Below are 26,257 nucleotides of genomic sequence, written 5' to 3'. Positions count from 1 at the left end.
AAAAAGACTGTGGGCTTGACCGTTCCTCATCAGGAACTCAGAAAGCAGCAGACTGCAAGTCCATCCTCCCTCACAGTCAGGACATCATGAATCGCTGGAAAGAGCATTTTATCTCACTCTTAAACTGTAGTTCTACTATTGCTGACAAATTTCTCGAACATCCAGTACGACTTTGTGTGGCAGTCCCACAGACATTTCATGAATTCACCAAGGCTCTACAGACATTTCATGAATTCACCAAGGCTCTAGATAACATAAAACCGAGGAAGGCACCTGGACCTGATAGCATTCCGCTGGAGATCATTCAGAGTGGTGGCGTGCTCTAAAAACCAGACTCTTCCCTCTCTTTCTTATAAAGTGGGCAACCTATAAGAACCAACTGTCACCATCCTTAAAAGAGCCGACTGAAGCGTATATGGTAATTAATGTGGCATATCCTCGCTCTCCGTGACTGGTAACATGTTTGCTACAATTCTGTTGAATGGCCTCCACACTCTTTCCGAGGCTGCATTTCCTGAACCTCAGCACGGATTTCGCCTCTTCAGAGGTACAATTTTTATTATGTTATATACAGGACAACTGCAGGAGAAGTGCAAGGAACAACGTAATCCTTTATTATTTCTGTTCTATGACCTAGGAGAGGCCTTTGATACAGTGCCCTGAGAAGCTGTGTGGAAGGTCTTAAAACGTTTTGGCTGCCCTACACTAATAATTGCAACCTGAGGAAGTCTACAATAGTGTATAATTAAATACATTTCGGCTGCGATGATGCGGAGATAGGACTCTGTACGCTATAAGCGATAAACGTCTGGAAACTATAACAACCGCAATAAACAAAGGAGTGATATGACCGCATGAAACTGACTGTGGGAAAAGCAGATTCCAGGCTGAGAGTCACTGGAAGAATGTGAAGGAAATGTAATTTCTCCACGAAAGAAGTGTGCTGCAAAGTGCTTGTAAGACTAATTCTTGATTGTTACGCATCTTGGACGCTTATCAGGTTGAATAGGTACAAAAGACCCAACGAAGAGCAAAGCTTTTCGTGTCAGGAGAGTTTAGTAAGCGCGAAAACTAAAATTCCAGCGACATATTCTAAAAGGCGTTGTGCATCAAGGAGCGGCTTACCGTTGAAGTTCTCAGAGCATACATTCCAAGAACAGGCTGGTAGATATTATTTTCTGCCATATGTCTTCCATATGTCTCGCAAAGTGACCACTACGGGAAAATCAGGCAAGCTAGAGCTCATAAGGAGTGAATGCACCAATTTTGCCTTTAAAAACTGTAATAAATCTAATTTTTGAAGTATTAACCTCGTGTTCCATAGTTATAACCGCAATGTAAATATCTTTCGAAATACAAATATCTCAATGTAAAATACCTTAATATGATGTAGAATGTGTAAAATATGTACATATAATGTATGAATATATATGTATAATATCTTAATAATTTGTAAACATCTTAACGTATTAGAATATTAGAAAAAATTATTTTTAATTTCATAATATTCATTTAAAATTATTGTTGTTAGCGGTAGATCTTAGTGGTACTTCAATGCAAGTTAAGAAAAAAGAAATCTGTCTATGAGTGTATCTGACTGTTTGGCAAGCAATACTGTCACAATATCTTTGTATTATTTTATCATGCAAATAACCATATTATGAACGATATTAAGATTTTTGTATGATAGAAGAGGCACAATAGCTCTAAGTAGATCTACAAAAATATAATCACTTAACTTTACCATCTAATTTTGCAAGGTATTAAATTTTACGTTTGCAGGGATAACACAGAGACGACTGCAGGTAAAAAGAGATACAACACTCCCACAGACACCACGTTAAAAGTGCTATAAACCCAAACAGCACTAGTATATGAGAATAAGGTCTTGAAACACATTGTGCATGGGAAAACATAACTGGTAGACCTATCACACATTTATTTATAAATCATTATTGACTCACCTGCAAAGTTTCTAAAATAATCATTGACGGTGGATAAAATTAATATGAGCTTACAGGCAACACTTTATTACATGGACGTTGAGCTGCCACAAATGCAGTCTTAAGTTCGTGACCGTTGTAAAACCCAGAGAGAGTGGAACGAATGAATCCACACTGGAGATTGTATGTAATGGGACACTAGCTGTAAGTGAATACCAGGGCACCAGGACTAACAGTTTCCGCGTTGCAGGGGACGTAGGTCATCAGATTGTATTCATGTTTTTCCCTCCTACACAGACCCGCAAAATAAGGAGCGAGCAGGTCTCTATCTACCTCTCTACACCACAATAAGCTACAGTGTCTTTCACGAAGTTATACTGACCCTTCGCAGAGCGCCTTACAAATTACTGGCAATGCGGTGCACAGATGTGCTGGTGGGGTGTTTTCCACAAAGTGCGTTAGCACTTCATGAAATACATATGAGTCACTATTGTTACTAAGGCAAAAAAAAAACGAGTATGTCCAGAATTTACATAAACGTCTGCACACTGCTCTACACTGCTAGAGGGGAAATTGATTTTTAGTCATCCTGTAGCTTTGTTACGACAAAGGCGGCTTCCTCATTCCCCATCCACCCCCACGAACGCTGCTCTCTTTTTAGGTTACAGACCTACGTATCTCCTCAGCATTCCCTGTCCAGTTCTCTTACATGAGCAGACAAAAAAAGCTCCACTCAGTGGAGTTACTTTCAGTTTATTAAATGAGTACTTACCTGCAGTTGTTAAGTGACATATTATGTGAAAACATCCAACAACTGGCGCTCTCAACATTCTACCACACTGAACATCATATCCCAAGTGTAAAATGATATCAATATGAATTCGACAATGTTGATTTTGTTATAACCATTATCACAGACTGAACCACTTTTCACAACATCAGCGGTTACAAATACATCATCCCAGCCTCAGCTCTCCCACTGTCTGAAAGGCTCAGACGCTTAAACTGTCTTCCTCGCCGACAGGAGCAGGTCATCTAGTTATTACTGAATCTAAAATATTTCATCTTAAGTCAGGCAACGCATTACGCCAGGTTACACTGTTCTACGCTTGAACATGATCAGTCGCATGCAATCACACACATTCACATCCATCTTCGAAGATTACGGTGGGCGTACCGTAAGTGGCTCCACTCTGTGCAGACCACAGCAATTGCTGAACGAGAGAGATTTATGCAGTCCACTAGTAACACAATTAATCGTGAGAGAAGTGCAGTACCTTTCTTGTCATTCATTAATTCACCATCAAGTGGCTACAACAGAATTACATGGTTTTGCAATCCACTGTCAGCGGTAGCCACAGCAAGATACCACACTTACCAATCCAGTCCCTTTCCCAATAATACTACGAAGGTCACTGGCAACTTAAAAATTAAACAGACACTGTTTATAGGAACTATTTAACATTAAAGCTCAATTAACAACGGCAAATAATTAGTCATTTGATAAACTGGAAATAACTCCACTATGTAAACAAGACCTTAATGAAGTTATTTCGTCTGCTCAGGTAAGAGAACTGGACAAGAAATGCTAAGGAGGTGTACTCTGTCTGTAAAGTGAAAAGCGAGCAGTTCAAAAATGGTTCAAATGGCTCTGAGCACTACGGGACTCAACTTCTGAGGTCATCAGTCCCCTAGAACTTAGAACTACTTAAACCTAACTAACCTAAGGACATAACACACATCCATGCCCGAGGCAGGATTCGAACCTGCGACCGTAGCGGTCTCGCGGTTCCAGACTGTAGCCCCTAGAACCGCACGGCCACTCCGGTCGGCAAAGCGAGCAGTGCTTGTGGTGGGAGGAAGTTGCCTTTCGAGGAAGAACATTGCAGCTGCGGTGCAGGATGACTAAGAATCAATTCCCCTTTCTGCACCGCAGATCAGTTTGCAGATTTTTACATAAATTCTATCCATATGCGTTTCTTGGGTTAGTATTACACTGAAGAGCCAAAGAAACTGGTACACCTGCCTATTATGGTAGGGTCCACGCGAGCACGCGGAAGTGCTGCAACACCACCTGACATGGACTCGACTAATGTCTCAAGTAGTACTGGAGGGAACTGACACCACGAATCCGGCAGGGCTGTCCATAAATAAGGGGATGGATTTCTCTTCTGAACAGCATGTTGCAAGGCATCCCAGATATGTTCAATAATGTTCATGTCTGGGGAGTATGGTGGCCATCGGAAGTGTTTAAACTTGTAAAAGTGTTCCTGGAGCCAATCTGTAGCAATTCTGGAAGTGTGGGGTGTCGCATTGTCCTGCTGGAATTGCCGAAGTCCGTCGGAATGCACAATGGATATGAATGGATGCCGGTGATCAGACAGGATGCTTACGTACCTGGCACCTGTCAGAGTCGTATCTAGACGTGTCGGGAGTCCCATATCACTCAAACTGCACACGCCCCACACTATTACAGAGCCTCCACCAGCTTGAACAGCCCTGTGCTGACATTGAGGGTCCATGGATTCATGTGGTTTTCTCCATACCCGTACACGTCCATCTGCCCGATACAGTTTGAAACAAGACTCGTCCGACTCGGCAACATGTTTCCAGTCATCAACAGTCCAATATCGGTGTTGATGGGCACAGGCGAGCCATAAAGCTTTGTGTCGTGCAGTCCTCAAGGGTACATGAGTGCGCCTTCGGCTCCGAAAGCCCAATTCAATAATGTTCAGTTGAATGGTTCGCACGTTTACACATGTTGATGGCCCAGCATTGAAATGTACAGCAATTTGCGGAAGGGCTGCACTTCTGTCACGCTGAATGATTCTCTTCAATCGTGGGTCCCGTTCTTGCAGGATCTTTTTCCAGCCTCAGCGATGTCGGAGAATTAGTATTTACCGGATTCCTGATATTCATGGTCCACTCGTGAAATGGTCGTACAGGAGAATCCCCACTTCATCGCTACCTCGGAGATGCTGTGTCCCATCACTCGTGGACCGACTATAACACCACTTAAATCTTGATAAGCGGCCATTGTAGCAGCAGTAACCGATCTAACTACTGCGCCAGACACTTGTTGTCTTACATAGGCGTTGCCGACCACAGAGCCGTATTCTGCCTGGTTACATATCTCTGTATTTGATTGCTCAGGCCTATACCAGTTACTTTGGCGCTTCAGTATATTAGTGACACATAACTGTAGTCCACGTGATGTTAACGCATTTTGTGAAAAATACCCCCCCCCCCCCCCAACACGTCTGCACACTGCGTCGCCAGCGATTCACAAGGCGTGGTGTGAAGGGTCGGTATAACTTTGACAAACACATTGCAGTTACTTCTTGTGCCGTAATGGGATGGATAGAATGGGCAGTCACATGCTCACACTTCAGTCTGCAGAACATGAAGCACGCAAGTGCGAGACCACAGTTTGGCGACCTACCTTCCCTCGCGCTTCTGCCATCCACCCCCTTGGTCTCCATCCTCCTCCCACCCTCCCCCCTCCCCCCAGAACACAGTTTATCCCTCAATTCGGCTCTACTGCACTTATAAAGACGTGGTACACACTTTTAATATTTGTTCTTAACTCAATTTAACAGTAAACAGTAATTTTGTACTGTTAAAACACTATTTTTAATAATCGACGATTTTTCTAGCCTCTGCGTAGCGGAAACTACTAATCTCTGAGAAAAATGTGATGGATTTTTTTGTAAGAAATTTAATGTAGTTTGATTTTGTACTGGGAAACATTTTCGCTAGAATTCGAGGGTTTCAGATTATTCGTGAAGGACGTAAAAAAATGATCCTTAAACTCACCCGAACTCGGTCAGGAGTTTTGGTATGTAGTTAATGACACTCCCTCCTACCACTGTTCAAAAAACTGCGACTACACGATTTGTTCTGCTAATTTTCCTTCGTTGACTGGACGATTAAGTCCACTCTAGAAACCATGATCTGCTATGACGAAAGGTCATAGCGACCCATCCACGGCCGTGATTATTCCCACTCTTCTTCCAATCCGTTACTTGCCTTCGCTTTAAGTGCGGGGATGCGGTAGGAAGTATACAAATCTGAGATAACTAAAATGCCCTTATGCGTCATGTCTGTTGCGAGAAATTCCAAATAATCCTTTTATAGGGGACCTTGTTGCGATGGTACCTCCAAAAGTTCGTCGTAGTTCCACATCGTTACAGCTCAACCATATTCAGCACAACATACATAAGTGATCGTAGTATACTTTCTACATTGCTGTTGCATCAAGAGCTCATAATACGTTTAACGTGTCAGATATGATCAAGATCTTTTTGAATCCAAACGGCGAGATGAACTGGATATTTTTTTCATTTTATTTATTTATTTTTTGACTCACCACCGCTCTGAGTGGTTCAACGCGGCCCGCCTTGAATTCCTCTCTTGTGCCAAACTTTTCATCTCAGAGTAGCATTTGCACCCTAAGTCCTCAATTACGTACTGTATGTATCCCAATCTCTGTTTTCCAGTCTCTGTTCTTCCTCTCTGCAGCTCCCTCTAGTACCAATGAAATTATTCCCCATTGTCTTAACACATATCCTATTATCCTGCCCCTGTTTCTCGTCAGTTTGCAATATGTTCTTTTTTTCACCGATTCTGTGGAGAACCTCCTCATTCCTTTTCTTACCAGTCCACTCAATTTATCAGTCCGCCCAACTTTAAACATTCTTCTACAGCATCACGTCTAAGACGTTTCGATTCTCTTTTTTCATGTTTTCCCACAGGCCAAGATTAACTACCAATACAATGCTGTGACATTCGTCGTCATGTGCTGTTTTACTTCCAGAGTAGCAGAATTCGCTATCGTCTACTTAGTAGTCCCTATTTTAATGTTAAGTTTATCGCTAATCTCGTTTCCGCTACCACATATTACTTTCATCTTTCTGCAGTTTATTTTTAATCCATATTCTGTACTCATTAGACAGTTCGATCCATTCAAAACATCTTGTAATTCTTCTTCAGTTTCACTGACTATGTCTTTCGCATCCGGGAATCTTACTGATTTCTTTTAACTATAATTTTAATCCCAATTTTGAACCTTGGGTTGTTTCCGTTATTGCATCTTTGGTGTATTGATTCAACAGTAAGGGCGAAAGACTATAACCCTATCTGTGACCCTTTTCAATCAGAGCACCTCGTTCTTGATCTTCCATTGTTATTATCCCCTCTTGATTCTTTTACCATCTTTTCCTATAACTTATTTCCATTTTTCTTAGAAATTCGAAATGGAGTTACCTACCTTAAACCTACAGATAAATACTAGTTCTTTGGCGTACTATTTTTTGCAAAATTATTGTTTCAATATGTTTAACCGCTTGTGAGAGGCAGGATACAACGTATACTTCCGTACATTCCAGGCTGACTATGCAATAAAGCGTTGCAATCCTATCGGTTCAAAGTTTTTCATTTCATTATAAACTATCCAGTTGTGCTGTTGATATTCCATGGGGTATATCTTGTAACTATAATCACAAATCTCACCTTATAAAGAATGTATATTCCCTCTACAGAGCAGTTTCAGAGATTGTTCACATATGTTCGCAAAATGTGAAATACGACCCCCAGTGGATAATTAACGAGTGATTTTATTTCATTGTGTTAGTCGTCTAGTATCGACTGGACCGTGACTAATGAAAACAGACTGCAGTTGTAAACACATCTTATCATGACACTCACAGTTTGCAAACAGATCACCTCAGAGGTCAGTAACGTGTGAAAGTAACAAGGCCACTATGCAGTGGTCAGAAAATGCTTTAAAGTAATGATGTCGCACTCACCACTAGCATGAATTTTTTATGTTACTTTAACGATCGTCAAAAGAATTAACTGTAATAACGAAGCCAAAAACCGTAAGATAAAAAAGTACAAGCTAGTGATACACAGCGTTAGACAGAGTGATTTTATTTTAGATTTAATGAAATTTTATGTACAAACAGACGCAAAAGCCATAAATCATTCGCTTGCTATCAAGATGAGAAAATATGGACGGTGAACAGTACTAATGCAGGTGTTCATTTGAACAACACTAATATAGTGGGCGTAAAGCTTTATAGTAGACTACAAAAATGAAATTTGCGTGTTTAGTTATCTTATGACTACATTGTAATAAAATAACAGAATGAAGTGAAGTTTTGTTCGAAATTAGCATTCCTTTTCCTGGTCTTGTTCTTAATATAAGGGAAAGTTGTTGGAATTGGTGTGGGTGACATCACATAGGTGGATGATTGTGCGTAACCTGTACCCCATCTTATGAGACCGGATTAACAAAAAATAGAGAAAAGACGGTTTTAGTGCTTTAAGCGTTACGCAACCTCTCCCCCCCCCCCCCCCCCCACCTCACTTGCGTACAGCGCACAGGACGTTCATACAACGATGTTGTTCAACTGAATGCTTGAATGCAGGTTATGCCGTCGAAGTATAGATCCTTGATATGAACGTTTATTTTTGGAAATTAAAAGAAGTCCTTCGGCGCCATAATTGGTGAACATGGAGGGTGGAAATAACACTTGTTTTTTCTCGTTAAAGCTTTGATACTGCAGTACACTGTGCAATGAACCCGTTAAATCTGAAAACAAATGAAAATTATTCATCAACCGATCACATACTAAAAGCTAAAAGCTTATATGAAGTATGTGCGAGATTTCTGTTACGCGCCAGTCTACTCAATCAGCGATAGGTTATAGGCCGAGTCTGTTCTCTGTACCAGTTGTGTTACAAATGTTCTCGATTTCTTGTAGTTCGTAAGACGGAAGGTTTCAACTGTTTAATTGTAAACTGTTTTTCGGTCTTCGTTAATAAATCTACCGTAACAAATCCCGGGATTTACTTCAAATAGATTAGTTACCTGCACTCCCAATTATTGCCACACAGGTCACCAGTTTGGGTCTGCAAACTAATGCAGTGTACTGCAAGAACAGCTTTGACGAGAAATCTGCGGAGAACAGGTAGAAGGAAATCCTAAGCGCCACTTCATTAAAATAATCCAGGAAAGGGTTAGCTTTCGCAGTGTTGAATGGCAAGATACGACCCGTTATGCTGTGTGTTGCCTATTCCGCTTTCTACAGACTCGCTGCTAAACCGAGAAACATGTAGCGCCAAACTATAATTTTCAGTAAAACATTATTGTTAGTTAAGCAAATTTCTTGACTCTGTCTGGGATCATTGCGGATTTTTGTAGATAAAGCCCTCCAGATTGCTTAATTTATTTCTTTATTTTTAACGACATCTGGATTACTGCCGTCATCAGACCAAACTTACAGTCTGTAAAACAACTTTGTGCCAAATTCAACAGAACATAGATAGGTTTTATTGAACTGAACACTGAATCTTGTTTTACAGGTCCTAGGTTCGATTTGATGATGGCAGTGAGCGAAACTCAGTTATAAATAAAGTAATATATTAAGCTTTCTAAACGGCTTTATTCACAAAAAGTTATTAGAGTGAGAAGCTCTATTTTTGTAAATTTGGCACGAGAAGAAATATTGATTTTAGATGTGGGTGCGTAAGGGCGGGAGTGTAAATGTTGTGTGTGTGTGTGTGTGTGTGTGTGTGTGTGTGTGTGTGTGTGTGTGCGTGTCAGAGAGAGAGAGAGAGAGAGAGAGAGAGAGAGAGAGAGGAGAAACTCATGGAAGATCCTAAGATCCTAATATGTCGTGATATATCAATGAAAACTTTTGACCAGGACACCTCCCGGTGGTTGGAGATGGTGACCGATTTCTTCACCTTGCATGACCTCACTGCTTGGGTAACCCTTAGTATTGATCGGGAACGGGAAACTGGGGCATCTACCTCAGGAGAACATCGCAGATCGTTACTGGTTGAATGTTCCTTCCTTTATATTTCTGTCTTGGCATACCCGGGACATGACATAATAGTGAAGTTATAATATTCCCCATTAATCCTGCGTGCTGCTACAGACATGATGACGAATTTATGACGAATTTTGTAAAATATTTACCGACACGCAAGATTAATTTATTGCCGACATTGTGTGATACAAAGTTTTAGACTAAATAGCATTTGCTTGAACACTGACACGTACTGAAAACAGAATTCTGTTATCGAGGTGCTGTTAAGTTAGGTTATCCGGAACATACTATATCAGTTTTGTGCTCCCCTTTGGGCGAACTCGACGTTACCTTGAACCAGGCTGAAAACTACTAACGTTTTTCGTCCATGTTACTGGGTAACCTCCAAGTTACTGCGCAGGCGCACAAATCAAGATAGAGATACACTACTGCTTGCGCCTTAACTACAATAAGCATGCAAGTGTCACATTTTTGGAATTTTAACAAACAGCGTAAATCGAAGCGAGAGGAAAAAAGACAAACTGGACAACACTAGAAACAGAGGAGAATGACAGGTTAAAGCACAAGATGTATAAGTATATTCACAATTTTGTTAAAGCCGACACTTGCGTTATAGCTAATGATACTTACCAGCTAACACTGACTATTGTCAGACAAATTGCATTGTAATCATACAAGTGCAAATTACTTAAGGATCATTGTGCTAATTATAGTACATCATGATTGCCTCCGTACAACCGGACCACTATAATGACAGTGCAATAGCTTCATCTGTTACTATCATGTAAAGCGCTACCGCTCTCTATCTGTTCTACTAGTGTCAGATTTACAATATTTGTACTGTGGCGTCGAACGCTGCACGGAAAAGTGTACAAATTTTTTGCTACACCTATAAATGATGATATGGTTGTTTTTTTAAACAAAACTCCAATTTTACCGTTTTTAAATGACGTCATATTCCGCAAACGGCTCGTCGATTCCATGAGACTGACTGACTACCTGTACCTCAAAAAGTAGGGGAACAGGGTGAGTTGTTCTTAATTCCTGTTGTCAGTGCACGCAGGTGTAGAAGGTGACCACATGCGCTTCATACAGCGACTTCGTCAACTACGTCACTGAATCGGAATGTTCCTCTCTACACCAGAGATACTTAAAGAAGATTTGCTGACAGATTAGAACAGTATGCAGGACAAGATCTCGAACTCGATCCATCCTTAGGAGATTCCATGATGTGAGAGTTTTCAGCACGTCTAGATTCAAAGTTTCAGTTTTCCATTCGTGTGTCAAACATTTGCAAATTTAGGAGACTGTTTTTGCTTTGGGGTGGTGGTTCTAAGAAGGGAGATTTCAACACGGGCTCCGTAGTTTTACTGGATTTCCTAGTCATGTAAACGGCAAAGGTATCAATAGGTCAGTTTGAATACAACGCAGCTTTTCAGTGAAATGACGAAAGTCATGGGGCAGTGATATGCACGTATACAAAAGGCGGCATACATGGTATAAAAGGGCAGTGAATTGGTGCAGCTAATTCATGTGAACAGGCCTCCGACGTGATAATGGCCACAAAAAAATGGTTCAAATGGTTCTGAGCGCTATGGGACTCAACATCTGAGGTCATCAGTCCCCTAGAACTTAGAACTACTTAAACCTAACCAACCTAAGGACATCACACACACCCATGCCCGAGGCAGGATTCGAACCTGCGACCGTAGCAGTCGCGCGGTTCCGGACTGAGCGCCTAGAACCACTTGGCCACCACGGCCGGCTAATGGCCACACGACGGAAGTTAACACAGATTGAAAGCGGAATGATAGTTGGAGCTAGACAAATGGGACATTCCATTTTGGAAATCGTTAAGGAATTCAATATTCCGAGATCCACAGTATCAAGAGTATAGAATACCAAATTTGAGGAATTATCTCTGACCACGGACAGCGCAGTGCGCAGTGGGCAACGGCCTTCACTTAACGACCGATAGCAGCAACATTTGTTAAAGTTGTGAAGTGCTAACAGACAAACCGCCGCCGAAATCAATGTGAGACGTACGATGAGCGTACCCGTTAGGACAGTGTGGCGAAATCTGGCAGCAGACAACCGACGCGAGTGCCTTTGATAACAGCAACATCGCCTGAAACACCTCTTCTGGGCTCGTGACCATATCGGTTGGACCCTAGACGACTGGAAAACCGTGGTCTGGTCAGATGAGTCCCAACAGTGGCTGGTAATAGCTGATGGTGGGGTTCGAGTTTGGCACAGACCCTACTATGCCATAGACCTAAGTTTTCAACAAAGGCACTGTGCAAGGTGGCTCCGTAATGGTGTGGGGTTTATTTACGTCTCTCTGAAAGCGCCCCCCAGGACCGTTCAAATTGTCTTAAAGGGGAAGGGCGGAAACACGACTTGTTAATGTCGACTCACCGATATCCAGAAACCTAACTTCCCACGTTGCCCTTTAAATACGATCATATATTGTGGAGGTACTGCACGAGGAAGGTCTAGCTTACTCCTTAAACCCATCAAGGGAGGGGGCTCAGTGGTACGACACCGAACGTGTATTCAGCAGGCCAGCGATTCGAATTGTCGTCTGGTCATACAGGTTTAGGCTTTCTATGATTTTCCAAAAAGGTTTGTTGTGGCTGCTGGGACGGTTCCTTACAAAGGACATGGCCGGCGTCTTTCCCCATCCTTCCCCAATCCATGGTTGTACACTAGTGGCCATTAAAATTGTTGCACCACGACGATGACATGCTACAGACGCGAAATTTAACCGACAGGAACAAGATGCTGTCATATGCAAATGATTAGCTTTTCAGAGCATTCACACAAGGGTGGCGCCGGTGGCGTCACTTAAAACGTGCTGACATGAGGAAAGTTTCCAACAGATTTCTGATACACAAACAGCAGTTGACCGGCGTTGCCTGGTGAAACGTTGTTGTGATGTGTAAGGAGGAGAAATCCGTACCTTCACGTTTCCGACTTTGCGGTTTATCGTATCGCGACATTGCTGCTCGCGTTGGTCGAGATCCAATGACTGTTAGCAGAATATGGAATCAGTGGGTTCAGGAGAGTAATACGGAACGCCGTGCTGTATGCCAACGGCTTCGTATCACTAGCAGTTGAGATACAGGCATTTTATCCGTATGGCTGTAACGGATCGTGCAGCCACGTCTCGATCCCTGAGTCAACAGATGCGGACGTTTGCAAGACAACAACCATCTGCACGAACAGTTCGACGACGTTTGCAGCAGCATGGACTATTAGCTCGGAGACCATGGGTGCGGTTACCATTGATGTTGCATCACAGACAGGAGCGCCTGCAATGGTGTACTCAACGACGAACCTGGGTGCACGAATGGCAAAACATCATTTTTTTCAGATGGATCCAGGTTCTGTTTACAGCATCATGATGCTCGCATCCGTGTTTGGCGACATAGCGGTGAACGCACATTGGAAGCGTGTATTCGTCATCGCCATACTGGCGTATCACCAGGCGTGATGGTATGGGGTGCCATTGGTTACACGTCTCGGTCACCTCTTGTTCGCATTGACGGCACTTTGAACAGTGGACGTTACATTTCAGATGTGTTACGACCCGTGGCTCTACCCTTCATTCGATCCCTGCGAAACCCTACATTTCAACAAGATAATGCACGGCCGCAAGTTGCAGGTCCTGTACGGGCCTTTCTGGATACAGAAAATGTTCGACTGCTGCCCTGGCCAGCACATTCTCCAGATCTCTCACCAATTGATACGTCTGGTTAATGGTGGCCGAGCAACTAGCTCGTCACAATATGCCAGTCACTACTCTTGATGAACTGTGGTATCGTGTTGAAGCTGCATGGGCAGCTATAGCTGTACACGCCATCCACGCTCTGTTTGACTCAATGCCCAGGCGTATCAAGGCCGTTATTACTGCCAGAGGTGGTTGTTCTGGGTACTGATTTCTCAGGATCTATGCACCCAAATTGCGTGAAAATGTAATCACATGTCAGTTCTAGGATAATATATTTGTCCAATGAATACCCGTTTATCATCTGCATTTCTTCTTGGTGTAGCATTTTTAATGGCCAGTAGTGTATAATCTCTAATGACTTTGTCGTAACGAGTATTTAAACCTAGTATTCCTTGACTAAATAGTACCAGGTGAACAGCCAGACGTCGATGTCCAACAGAGATAATATTTCGGCAGGTGACCACGTCGTCATCAGGTGCGTTGATGAATTGACCGCCTGGAAGCTACCGCTATGCTTACTGAACCTGTGAACTATTTCATCATAAGTTACACTGGGAGAGATTGAATAATCCCATGTTCCTTCCTTGTTTTCTTCCTTACTCTCTCCATACCGTTCCTGTCCATACGCCGCTCTCCGTACTATGCGGTGCTGGACAGATTTCCTGCTTCAGTTCCCCATATTCCCCAATAATGTCTTGTGACAGCAATACATGAAAGACTTGGATTTTATCCCTCCACATGTCTCTTTTTCTAACACCAGTCTAAATAACGGAAAGAGGCTTCATCATCTGCTTCTCATACAGCCCTCTAATCTGGTTAAAAAGAGCAATTTGTTGGAGTAGTAATTTAGCCAATAAATTTTGCTCTTCTGAATGAATTTTCAACCTGTAGAGGAGAATGTGCTGATTTGGAGCTACAGAGCAGATTAAAACTGTTTACCGGACTGGGACTCAAACCTGTGTGCTTTGGCGGGCAAGTGCTTGGCTCTACTATCCAAAGCACTTGCTTGCAAGAGGCAGAGGTTCGAGATTCGAATCACGGTACGGGACACAGTTTTAATTTGCCAGGAAGTTTCAGATCAGCGCGAACTCCACTACAGAGTGAAAATTCATTCTTAAAACAACCTTCTATGCTGTGGTGACGTTATTTCTCCGCAAGATTCTTTGTTCCAGGAATGATGCTCCTGTAAGGTAGGCAGAAGAGCCTTTGTCACGTTTGGAAGGTAGAAGATGAGGTGCTGCGGATACAATATACGGCGAACTGGAGTACAGTCTTTGTTATTCTATCATTTACTTGACGAACAAACGTCATAGATCCTGCTCAGTCTAATTTGACAAGTACAGTTCTCAAACGTATTAAAGAAATTGAGGGAAAATTAGATGAAGAACTACAAGACTTGGAAGACATAGAAAAATGTCACGTGAGGCGTTTAAAGAATTTGAAGGAAAGAGCACATTTCGAAAAGGATTAGATAGTTTTGTGTCATACACAGTGTGAAGAGCTGTCAGATGAGAAGGAACTTTTAAATGCAACCAAGAAATCGAAAAATGTTCTTTGTCTCTTGTTCAGAAGTGATTCATTCCTCTGCAAAGTTACCACCACTTGAGGCTACTAAGGAAGCGATACACTGAAGCAGAGTTCTGCACAACTGATTCTACAAGGTCCAAGTTTCTTATAGAAACACTTCATGTGAAGAGTTTTCTGATAATCTTGTGTACAGTGGAAAATTAGATCACAAGCCGTGTCACAAACTTTCAAGGCTTGAAGCAATGCGAAGAAAATTGCTAAATCTCATGTAATTGCTTCGTAGTGGTGAGCTGAACACTCCTCCAGATGTGTCATCCAAGACTGAAAGTGAAAACTGTTCGTGGGATCAGGGAGCTAAAGTGGTGAGTGAAATGATTCATACTATTAGTTTCAAGATCTTTGAGAAAATAATAATGAGGAAATAGCAAGTTAACTGCAGGCTTACTGATTACTGCTGATTACATTGTTATTTCAGCGAAGATATTTACAATAAACGATTAAAATGTTGGCAGGTAAAAAGTTGTTGGAGCATTATGCCGGTAAACACCTCCATATTTGAATCATGTTCCGACACACAGTTTTAATCTGTCAGCAATTTAAAATTTTTTCGCTATTTAAGACATGATTTGTTTCACACATTTCTATGTCTTCTGTACAACACTGTTCTCAATCATTTACCACAGAGCATGTGCATCTGCGGAGTGAGCAGTGTCTAATGCCCATGTTCTCACATCATACCGAGCTAGTCACGTGATTTTGGGAAGACGCTACTTGTGTACAATTTGCAGTAATGTCGAAACTTGAATATTACGCGTATTCGCCTTGTTTTATATACTTTTTGCACGTCTGAGTTTTAGTAACCGCTGTGGAGCGGTATTGTCGTTGCTAGGAGTGTAAAGAGAAGTATGTGAAAAGAGGACCACTTACTTTTCGTAGGTATGTACAACAAATGTCTAACTGTAAATGTCATATTGAAGTGAGGCACTGTATGTTTTGAAAAATATCGAGCGACGCTATTGTAGAGGTAATTTCTACGATTTTATGGTCACGTGTTTGTGAGGCATGTGCTCGATAAATTCAGAAATGTTTCTGAGTAAACTGCCAGTCAGTGAAATTTATACTTAACAGTCTGATTAATGTCCTCAAATGTATACAGGTTTTCAAAGTCTTGCTTATATAAAGTACTTTTGCACGAGACAGTTTCCTATTCAGTGTCAATGTAATGTAATTAATTAGAACAGATTCGACAATATGACTCAGTGCAATAGAACACCTAAAAAATATTGTTGGCTGTCGCATCTTTTATTACTCCAAAATTCGAGCACTGATTTTGTATTTTTTATTTTTCTGCGCCTAATGCATGATTTTACTTTTACTGGTGAGATGGTGAAAAATGTTATAGATATTTTACTTGTCTATAAGAAGTAGAAAGGTAAGTCAAAAAACTGAAAATAATAATGGACAAACAGCTTGTGCAAATTCAGTAACATTTTCACAGTTTCAAATGAGATGTTTTTTCGTAAATCTTCGGCGCTGTCGACAGTGTCATTGTATCGTAATCAGTTAGAACAGAGATTCGACAATATGAATAAGTGCAAGCGTAAAAAATATTGTTCATTGCCGCTTCTTACCCTATTACCGAAAAAAACATAAATAAAGCGGAATATGTGTTATGACACCGCGGCGAAAAAGCACAACAGCATTGCTCTTCACATCGTTAAGCCATTGTTAAAATGTCTGTAAAATGCGTATACAGAGGTTACTTCTGAAGGTCATAATCTATAGTAGTGAAGTAATAACACGTGAAATACGCTAAGCGCTGTACGGGCTAAAATGCGGCTTCCCAAAATCACGTGACTTGTGCTACAGGAGATGTTTCGGGCAGAACTCTCGTTCTGCCCATCTGCGTGCGCATTCCACATATACACTACTGGCCATTAAAATTGCTACACCAAGAAGAAATGCAGACGATAAACGGGTATTCATTGGAAAAATATATTATAGCAGAACTAACGTGTGATTACATTTTCACGCAATTTGAGTGCATAGATCCTGAGAAATCAGTACCCAGAACAATCACCTCTGGCCGTAATAACGCCCTTGACACGCCTGGTAATTGAGTCAAACAGAGCTTGGATGGCGTACACAGGTACAACTGCCCATGCAGCTTCAACACGATATCACAGTTCATCAAGAGTAATGACTGGCGTATTGTAACGAGCTAGTTGCTCGGCCACCATTGACCACACGTTTTCAATTGGTGAGAGATCTGGAGAATGTTCTGGCCAGGGCAGCAGTCGAACATATTCTGTACCCAGAAAGGTCCGTACAGGACCGCAACATGCGGTCGTGCATTATCCTGCTGAAATGTAGGGTTTCGTAGGGATCGAATGAAGGCTGGAGCCATGGGTCGTAACACATTTGAAATGTAACGTCCACTGTTCGAAGTGACGTCAGTGCGAACAAGAGGTGACCGAGGCGTGTAATCAATGGCACCCCATACCATCACGCCGGGTGATACGCCAGTATGGAGATGACGAATACACGCTTCCAAAGTGCGTTCACCGCGATGTCGCCAAACACGGATGCGAGCATCATGATGCTGTAAACAGAACTTCGATTCGTGCACCCAGGTTCGTCGTTGAGTACACCATCGCAGGCGCTCCTGTCTATGATGCAGAGTCAAGGGTAACCGCAGCCATGGCCTCCGAGCTGATAGTGTGGTGTCACCGCCAGACACCACACTTGCTAGGTGGTAGCCTTTAAATCGGCCGCGGTCCGGTAGTATACGTCGGACCCGTGTGTCGCCACTATCAGTGACTGCAGACCGAGCGCCACCACACGGCAGGTCTAGAGAGACTTCCTAGCACTCGCCCCAGTTGTACAACCGACTTTGCTAGCGATGGTTCACTGACAAAATACGCTCTCATTTGCCGAGACGATAGTTTAGCATAGCCTTCAGCTACGTCATTTGCTACGACCTAGCAAGGCGCCATATTCAGTTACTATTGATATTGTGAATCATGTACCGTCAAGAGCGACGTTCATCATTAATGGATTAAAGTTAAGTATTCCACCAGCTATGTCCGTTTGTCTAAATTCTAATTTCCCTGTCCTGTTCCAGACCTCACGCCAGCCTGCGTGAGCTAAAACGCGTGCATTTCGGCCTCCTCTAGTAACACGGTGTTGGCTCTCCTGCCAACCACAACAGATAGTCCATGCTGCTGCAAACGTCAAATCAAATGGCTCTGAGCACTATGGGACTCAACTTCTGAGGTCATCAGTCCCCTAGAACTTTAACTACTTAAACCTAACTAACCTAAGGACATCACACACACCCATGCCCTAGGCAGGATTCGAAGCTGCGACCGTAGCGGTCGCGCGGTCCAGACTGTAGCGCCTAGAACTGCACGGCCACTCCGGCCGGCCTGGAAACGTCGTTGAACTGTTCGTGCAGATGGTTGTTGTCTTGCATACGTTCCCATCTGTTGACTCAGGGATCGAGACGTGTCTGCACGATGCCTTACAACCATGCGGATAAGATGCCTGTCATGTCGACTGCTGGTGATACGAGGCCGTTGGGATCCAGCACGGCGTTCCGTATTACCCTCCTGAACCCACCGATTCGATATTCTGCTAAAAGTCATTGGATCTCGACCAACGCGAGCAGAAATGTCGTGATACGATAAACCGCAGTCGCGATAGGCTACAAACCGGAAACGTGATGGTACGCATTTCTCCTCCTTACACGAGGCATCGCAACAACGTTTCACCAGGCAAAGCTGGTCAACTGCTGTTTGTGTATGAGAAATCGGTTGGAAAGTTTCCTCATGTCAGCACGTTGTAGTCCGCCACCGGTAGCTGAGTGCTGTCGGCACGGTAACGCAGCGCGTTCGGTCAGAGGGTTAGCTGCCCTCTGTAATAAAAAAGACTGAGTTAATGGAACAACGACGAACTGAAATGGGTGTCTTGCGACGTCCACCCCGAGCAGATACAACGAACGAAAACGAACAAAATGAGATTAAAAAAAAAATAGTGTCCAGCGCGACAGAATGTCAATCCTAAGGGTCCGGATCGATTCCCGGCTGGGTCGGAGATTTTGTCCTCTCATCGACTGGGTGTTGTGTTGTCCTAATCGTTCTCATTTCATCCCCATCGACGCGCATGTCGCCGAAGTGGCGTCAAATCGAAAGACTTGCACCAGGCGAACGGTCTACCCGACGGGAGGCGCTAGTCACACAACATTTATTTATTTATAGCACGTTGCAGGTGTCGCCACCGGCGCCAACCTTGTGTGAATGCTCTGAAAAGCTAATCATTTGCATATCACATCATGTTCTTCCTGTCGGTTAAATCTCGCATCTGTAGCACGTCACCTTCGTGGTGTAGCAATTTTAATGGCCAATAGTGTATTTATACTCTATGTTGTTTACAAATTGTTGACTCTCGCAGTGTCGTATTAGCGTCGATTTTTTGCTTTTTGACTGAAAGTGCAATCGTACACTGTGATATATGTGATTACACAGAGTGGTGAGTACGTGGGTAACTTTTGTGCGTGTACGTGTACGTGCGAAAGTGACGGCACGCCCGTAAGACTCGGCGTGTTCACACTTCTACGGTGTCGCTACACACAAGGGGGACACACGGTAACGCTGGCAGTGTCGTGGTGATGCGGGGTGCGCATGCGGACGGCACTGGACGGCATGCTAGGTGGGTGGCGAGCGGAGCGGAGCGTTGTTGTTGTCGTTGTTGTTACTTGACTAACATGGTGGCCGGGTGTCGGCGGAGGCAGCGTGGCGGGGTTGTCCGCGGGCTTGTCTGCGCCCGCGGATAGTCAGAGATAGGAACGTACGGGGACCTGCGGGTGGAGCGCCGGGTGCACCAGCGTGGCCGCGGCGTGCGCGTGCGCGTGGTGCTGCAGGGCCGCCGCCGGCAGCTCGGCCGCCGCCGCCGCCGCGGAGTACGCCAGCGGGTGGTGCCACAGCTCCGCCGCGCCGGGGAAGAACGGCGTGCCCAGGTCTGCAACAGCGAGGGCGCGTCTGTAGCCACACGGGGCGACAAAAATGTCCAGATGAGTGTGAAATCTTATGGGACTTAACTGCTAAGGTCATCAGTCCCTAAGCTTACACACTACTTAATCTAAATTACCCTAAGGACAAACACACACACCAATGCCCGAAGGAGGACTCGAACCTCCGCCGGGACCAGCCGCACCACATGAGGCGAGCTGCGTCCTAAGTGACAGGCAGACCAACAGCACAAAAAGGTTTCACTGCGCTACACTATAACTAGCACTCTAAATGTCTATCTTACCAAAGACAATGATCTGAAACGTCTCCTCCAAGACCATCTGTGCCATCCTCACCCGTCTGCATTATACACCGACGGAAACAATCGCAACACAAAAAAAACGGTTCAAATGCCTCTAAGCACTATGGAGCTTAACATCTAAGATCATCAGTCCCCCAGACTTAGAACTACTGAAATCTAACTAACCTAAGGACAGCACACACATCCATGCCCGAAGCAGGATTCGAACCTGCGACCGTAGCAGCAGCGCGGTTCCGGACTGAAGCGCCTAGCGTGAACATCTTCAGACCACTTACACCATCACAGTAGACGTTGCCGGTGAACGCAGCAGGTGTCTCGACTCCAAGAATCTCAAAAAAATGGTTCAAATGGCTCTGAGCACTATGGGACTTAACTACTGTGCCCAACAGTCCCCTAGAACTTAGAACTACGTAAACCTAACTAACCTAAGGACAGCACGCACATCCATGCCCGAGGCAGGATTCGAACCTGCGACCGTAGCGGTCGAGCTGTTCCCGACTGTAGCGCCTAGAACCGCTCGGTAACTTCGGCCGGCCAAGAATCTCAGCTGCAGCAGCTGAGGTTCCTGCCACTTTGTCTATTATGTATACATTGTCCCCATTTTCATCCAATTTTTTTCGTTAACTATGTTTCTGCTGCTGTGTAGTTCTTTCGCATTTCTGTGTTCAGTGTACTGTTCATCCCATTCTACATGTGCTGTAATCGTTCTTCATTGTCACTGAGGATAGAAATGTCATCAGCAAATAGTTTAATTTATATCTGCACAGTCTTAATTACAATCTCACTCCTCAACTTCTTTTTTTTTTTAATTTCAATCATTACTTCTTCAATATACTGGTTGAAAAGCAGAAATGCTCCATCTTTACCTTTCACCCTGTTTCATCCGAATACTTTTGTTGTGATCCTGTCGTACAATTGTTTCACAAATCGGTACTGAGAATGTTTCACACCAGTTATTAAACTTGTGATTTTCTACCGCATTGTGTTTCTAGACTACGTTATCCCATGGTCAGATGTTATAAAATAAGCTTCCATGCCATTATCCACCGTCTAAAGTAGAAACCCAGCAACAAATAGGCATTGTCAAACATAAAACTATTCCTAGAAAATCCATGCTGCAGTGTTACACTCATACGCCACAGTTGAAAACTAGAGACAGCTACTTTTTTTGCTACTGAAGCCAGTACTTTCCTGAAAAGCATATGTAAATTCTACCATAAAATCTGTGAACATTATATGTCAAATCCTAGTAATTTCTAAAAACCAAAACTACATCTATGTTATATATAGAATGACCAACCGATGACGTTAAACTTGCCGCCGCTAATTCGATAAGTTGGTGGCTGCTTCCCAAGGAGGACATCGCTAAAGTGAGTCCAGAAATGCCTCTTGGACACATCTGTCTTCTCATATCAAACGCTTGCACACTGCTTTCTTAACGCGCACAAAAAAAATAATTTTGACAACCATGATCCTTTATCCTCAAAGTGAAATACCTCATGCTGTCTGTGATGTTACTCAACGTATGCTACTCGTTCTTGAGGTGCTTCGCTACCGCCGATGCTGTCATATTCTGAGGATGTGGAGATTTTTAGGACTTTAGGTAAGGAATGCGTCAACATGTGAAATTAGAAGACAGAAGGGTCCAAAGGGCACCTCTGGGTCCACTTCAGCCTTGTCCTGCTTGGAAAGCTGCTACCAACTTATTCAAATTAGCGGCGGTAAGTTTAATGTCTCAGTTGATCATTCTATATGGATGCACACGATGCAACATAGGTGTCCTTTTGGTTTTTACAATTTTCTAGTTTTTGACATATAATGCTCACAGATTTTATAACAGACAAAAGCACTGGTTTGGACTGTGACATAGGCGTTGCAAGAATGTACTGTCCTTGGTAGGTGGAAGCGACTGCTTTAGTTTACAACTGTCCCTTGGAAGAGTAACATGCCAACACAATATAGTCAAAGAAGAAAAGATGGTTCAAATGGCTCTAAGTACTATGGGACTTAACATCTAAGGTCATCAGTCCTCCAGACTTACAACTACTTAAATCTAACTAACCTAAGGACAGCACATACATCCATGCCCGAGGCAGTATTAGAACCTGCGACCGTGGCAGCAGCGCGGTTCCGGACTGAAGCGCCTAGAACCGCTCGGTCACAGCGGCCGGTGCAACACCAAAAGGTAATTAATGTAGAGTAATGAAATTACGGAATACATATATCTAGATAACGTCTTTAAGGGGGGTAGGACGTCAAACGGGCAAATTTGGAGCAGGAGAGGCAACTCAGGACATTTTAATTTCCACTCTCTACACTTTTACAACTAAATTCGCAAAACTTTATCAGCATGACAAGCAAGGATTCAGGATTCACATTCATACTATAGACCTATATCTCTAACGTCGATCAGTTGTAGAATTTTGGAACACGTATTGTGTTCGAGTATAATGACTTTTCTGGAGACTAGAAATCTACTCTGTAGGAATCAGCATGGGTTTCGAAAAAGACGGTCATGTGAAATCCAGCTCGCGCTATTCGTCCACGAGACTCAGAGGGCCATAGACACGGGTTCACAGGTAGATGCCGTGTTTCTTGACTTCCGCAAGGCGTTCGATACAGTTCCCCACAGTCGTTTATTGAACAAAGTAAGAGCATATGGACTATCAGACCAATTGTGTGATTGGTTTGAGGAGTTCCTAGATAACAGGACGCAGCATGTTATTCTCAATGGAGAGAAGTCTTCCGAAGTAAGAGTAATTTCAGGTGTGCCGCAGGGGAGTGTCATAGGACCGTTGCTGTTCACAATATACATAAATGACCTGGTGGATGACATCGGAAGTTCACTGAGGCTTTTTGCAGATGATGCTGTGGTGTATCGAGAGGTTGTAACATGGAAAATTGTACTGAAATGCAGGAGGATCTGCAGCGAATTGACGCATGGTGCAGGGAATGGCAACTGAATCTCAATGTAGACAAGTGTAATGTGCTGCGGATACACAGAAAGATAGATCCTTTATCATTTAGCTACAAAATAGCAGGTCAGCAACTGGAAGCAGTTAATACCATAAATTATCTGGGAGTACGCATTAGGAGTGATTTAAAATGGAATGATAATATAATGTTGATTGTCGGTAAAGCAGATGCCAGACTGAGATTCATTGGAAGAATCCTAAGGAAATGCAATCCGAAAACAAAGGAAGTAGGTTACAGTACACTTGTTCGCCCACTGCTTGAATACTGCTCAGCAGTGTGGGATCCGTACCAGATAGGGTTGATACAAGACATAGAGAAGATCCAACGGAGAGCAGCGCGCTTCGTTACAGGATCATTTAGTAATCGCGAAAGCGTTACGGAGATGATAGATAAACTCCAGTGGAAGACTCTGCAGGAGAGACGCTCAAGAGCTCGGTACGGGCTTTTGTCAAAGTTTCGAGAACATACCTTCACCGAAGAGTCAAGCAGTATATTGCTCCCTCCTACGTATATCTCGCGAAGAGACCATGAGGATAAAATCAGAGAGATTAGAGCCCACACAGAGGCATACCGACAATCCTTCTTTCCACGAACAATACGAGACTGGAATAGAAGGGAGAACCGATAGAGGTACTGAAGGTACCCTCCGCCACACACCGTCAGGTGGCTTGCGGAGTATGGATGTAGATGTAGATGTAGATAGCAGTGCAAGTTCAAAAACATAAAAAAATAAATTTTTTACATGTTAAATTTCATCATTTTTTCACTTATTGATTGCATTTATTGCTGAAGGTACAGTTTTCTTCGCAAGGAAGAGAGATTCTTCGGTGAATTTTGCACAGCAATCAAACCATACCTACAAGTGTATGAAACTCTAGAATTTATTTAATTTATGAAAAACTGAATGAGCTGTTACATTTTACATTTCACCTTTAGAAAAAACTCAAATTTTTTAGTTAATTATCTCAATTTTACCACAGTTTTAATAGATTTGGAAAATTCTATTCATACACCAGTAAATATGGTTTGTATGCTGTGCAAAATTCATCGAAGAATCTCTCTTACTTATGAAGAAAAATGTACCTATAGCAACAAATGGAGCCAATAGTAAGTGAAAAATGATGAAATTTCATATGTAAAAAAATTATTGTGTTATGTTTTTGAACATCCACTGAGCTTGAATCCTTCTTAGTCATGCTGACAAAGTTTTATGAATTTATTTGTAACAGTATAGACAGTGGAAATTAAAACGTCCTGTGGTACCTCTTCTGCTCCAAGTCGGCCCGTTTTACATCCTACCCCAGTAAGTGATTAACATTTCAAGATCTCAGGTTTGTAAGTGCCAGATAAGCCATTGAAAATATGTAACGCTGGTACATTAATAAGCAGTGTAACCGCCGGAATGCTCAATGCAGGCATGCAAACGTGGATGCACTGTGTTGTACAGCTGCCGACTGTCAGTTTGTGGGCTCGCGTACCATGCATATTGTTCTTAGTCGGTCTATACAGGGACGGTTAATGTTGTCTGTGGAATGATGCTGCAGTTACCAACTGATTATGTCTCATATGTGCTCAATTGGAGACAGATATGGTGAACGAGCAGGCCAAGGGAACATGTTGATACTCTGTACAGTATGTTGGGTTACAATAGCGACGTGTGAACGAGCGTTATCCTGTTGGAAAACACCGCCTACAATGCTGTTCATGAATGACAGCTCAAAAGGTCGAATTACTAGATTGATGTGCAATTTTGCAGTCAGGGCACGTGGGATAACTATCAAAGTGCTCCTGCTGTCATACAAAATCGCACCTTTCACTGTAGCTCCAGATGTAGATCCCGTACGTCTAGCACGCATACTGGTATTTGCTAGCCCTCAACTTGCCTCCTTCGAACCAACACAACGCCATCACTGGCACCGAGGCAGAACTAGCTTTCATCAGAAAACGCAACAGATATCCACCATACCCTCCAGTGAGCTCTCACTTGACACCACTGAAGTCAGAAATGGCGGTGATTGGGAGTCAGTGGAATGCACGCTACATGGCGTTTGACTTGTAGCTATCCTTGAAGTAACCGATGTGTAAAAGTTTGTGATGTCACTGTGGTGCCCACTACTGCTCAGATTGCTGCTGCAGATGAGGTACAACGCGGCGGAGGCATACGCCGAACACGATAGTTTTCTCTCTAGGTAGTGCGAGCGACGTGGCCGTCCGCAGCTCGGTCTTCTTGCTACCGTACATTCCCGTGACCACTGCTGCCAGCAATCATGTACAGTGGCTACGTTCCTGCCAGATCTTTCTGTAATAGTGCAGAAGAAACATCCAGATTCTCGTAGCCCTGGTACACGACCTCATTCAAACTCAATGGGGTGTTGATAATGGCGTCTTTGTCGGCTTAAAGGCATCCTTGACTAACACCAATGAGCTGTGCGTGGTTCGTTTTCGGGCCCTCTCTCTCTTTTTACATTCTGTTTTTACTGTACTGCCACCTCGTTTTGTTAATTGAATTGTGTTACTGAGCTGCTGCCTTGCCTGCCCGTCAGCGGCAGTAGCAGCACTTATCGATATGTGCCCCGCCTTATTATCTTTGCTGGACTGTTATTACTTCTTGGTTGTCGTGTGTTGGGAGGGGAGTTCGTATCTGGCAGTGAGTTGCAACGCGCCAACAGTAGAGTTCGGACCTGGCAGTCGGATGGTTGGGGTCGGCAGGAGTCGGTCGGGTTGGAGCGGCAGTGAGGTTCGCATAGCTATGACTCCTCCAGCTATTGCCGGCAGACTCCCCCAATTATTGCCGGCAGACATGGTTTCAATAGGGACAGTCTTGGTTGATTGCCGGTTGGTCGTCTTACTGAACGACGTGATTGCTCGCCGATCGTTTATGAGTTGGCGATGTGTGTGTCTGAGGTCGT

The 26,257-nt window shown here is 43.4% G+C and overlaps 1 protein-coding gene across 1 annotated transcript in view; it reads right to left on the bottom strand.

The window, feature by feature from the left end:
• Window positions 1-26,257, bottom strand: part of LOC126169189 (protein couch potato-like) — a 195,459-nt gene that overhangs the window by 59,112 nt on the left and 110,090 nt on the right. The window contains exon 5 of the mRNA XM_049920621.1: window positions 19,894-20,060. Within this exon, the coding sequence (XP_049776578.1) occupies window positions 19,894-20,060 (167 nt within the window). The remainder of the gene's footprint in view (window positions 1-19,893; window positions 20,061-26,257) is intronic.

The sequence above is a fragment of the Schistocerca cancellata genome, chromosome 1 (assembly GCF_023864275.1).
Source record: "Schistocerca cancellata isolate TAMUIC-IGC-003103 chromosome 1, iqSchCanc2.1, whole genome shotgun sequence".
NCBI classification, from domain to species: Eukaryota; Metazoa; Arthropoda; class Insecta; order Orthoptera; family Acrididae; genus Schistocerca; species Schistocerca cancellata.
This window is presented reverse-complemented; position numbering and strand designations above follow the sequence as displayed.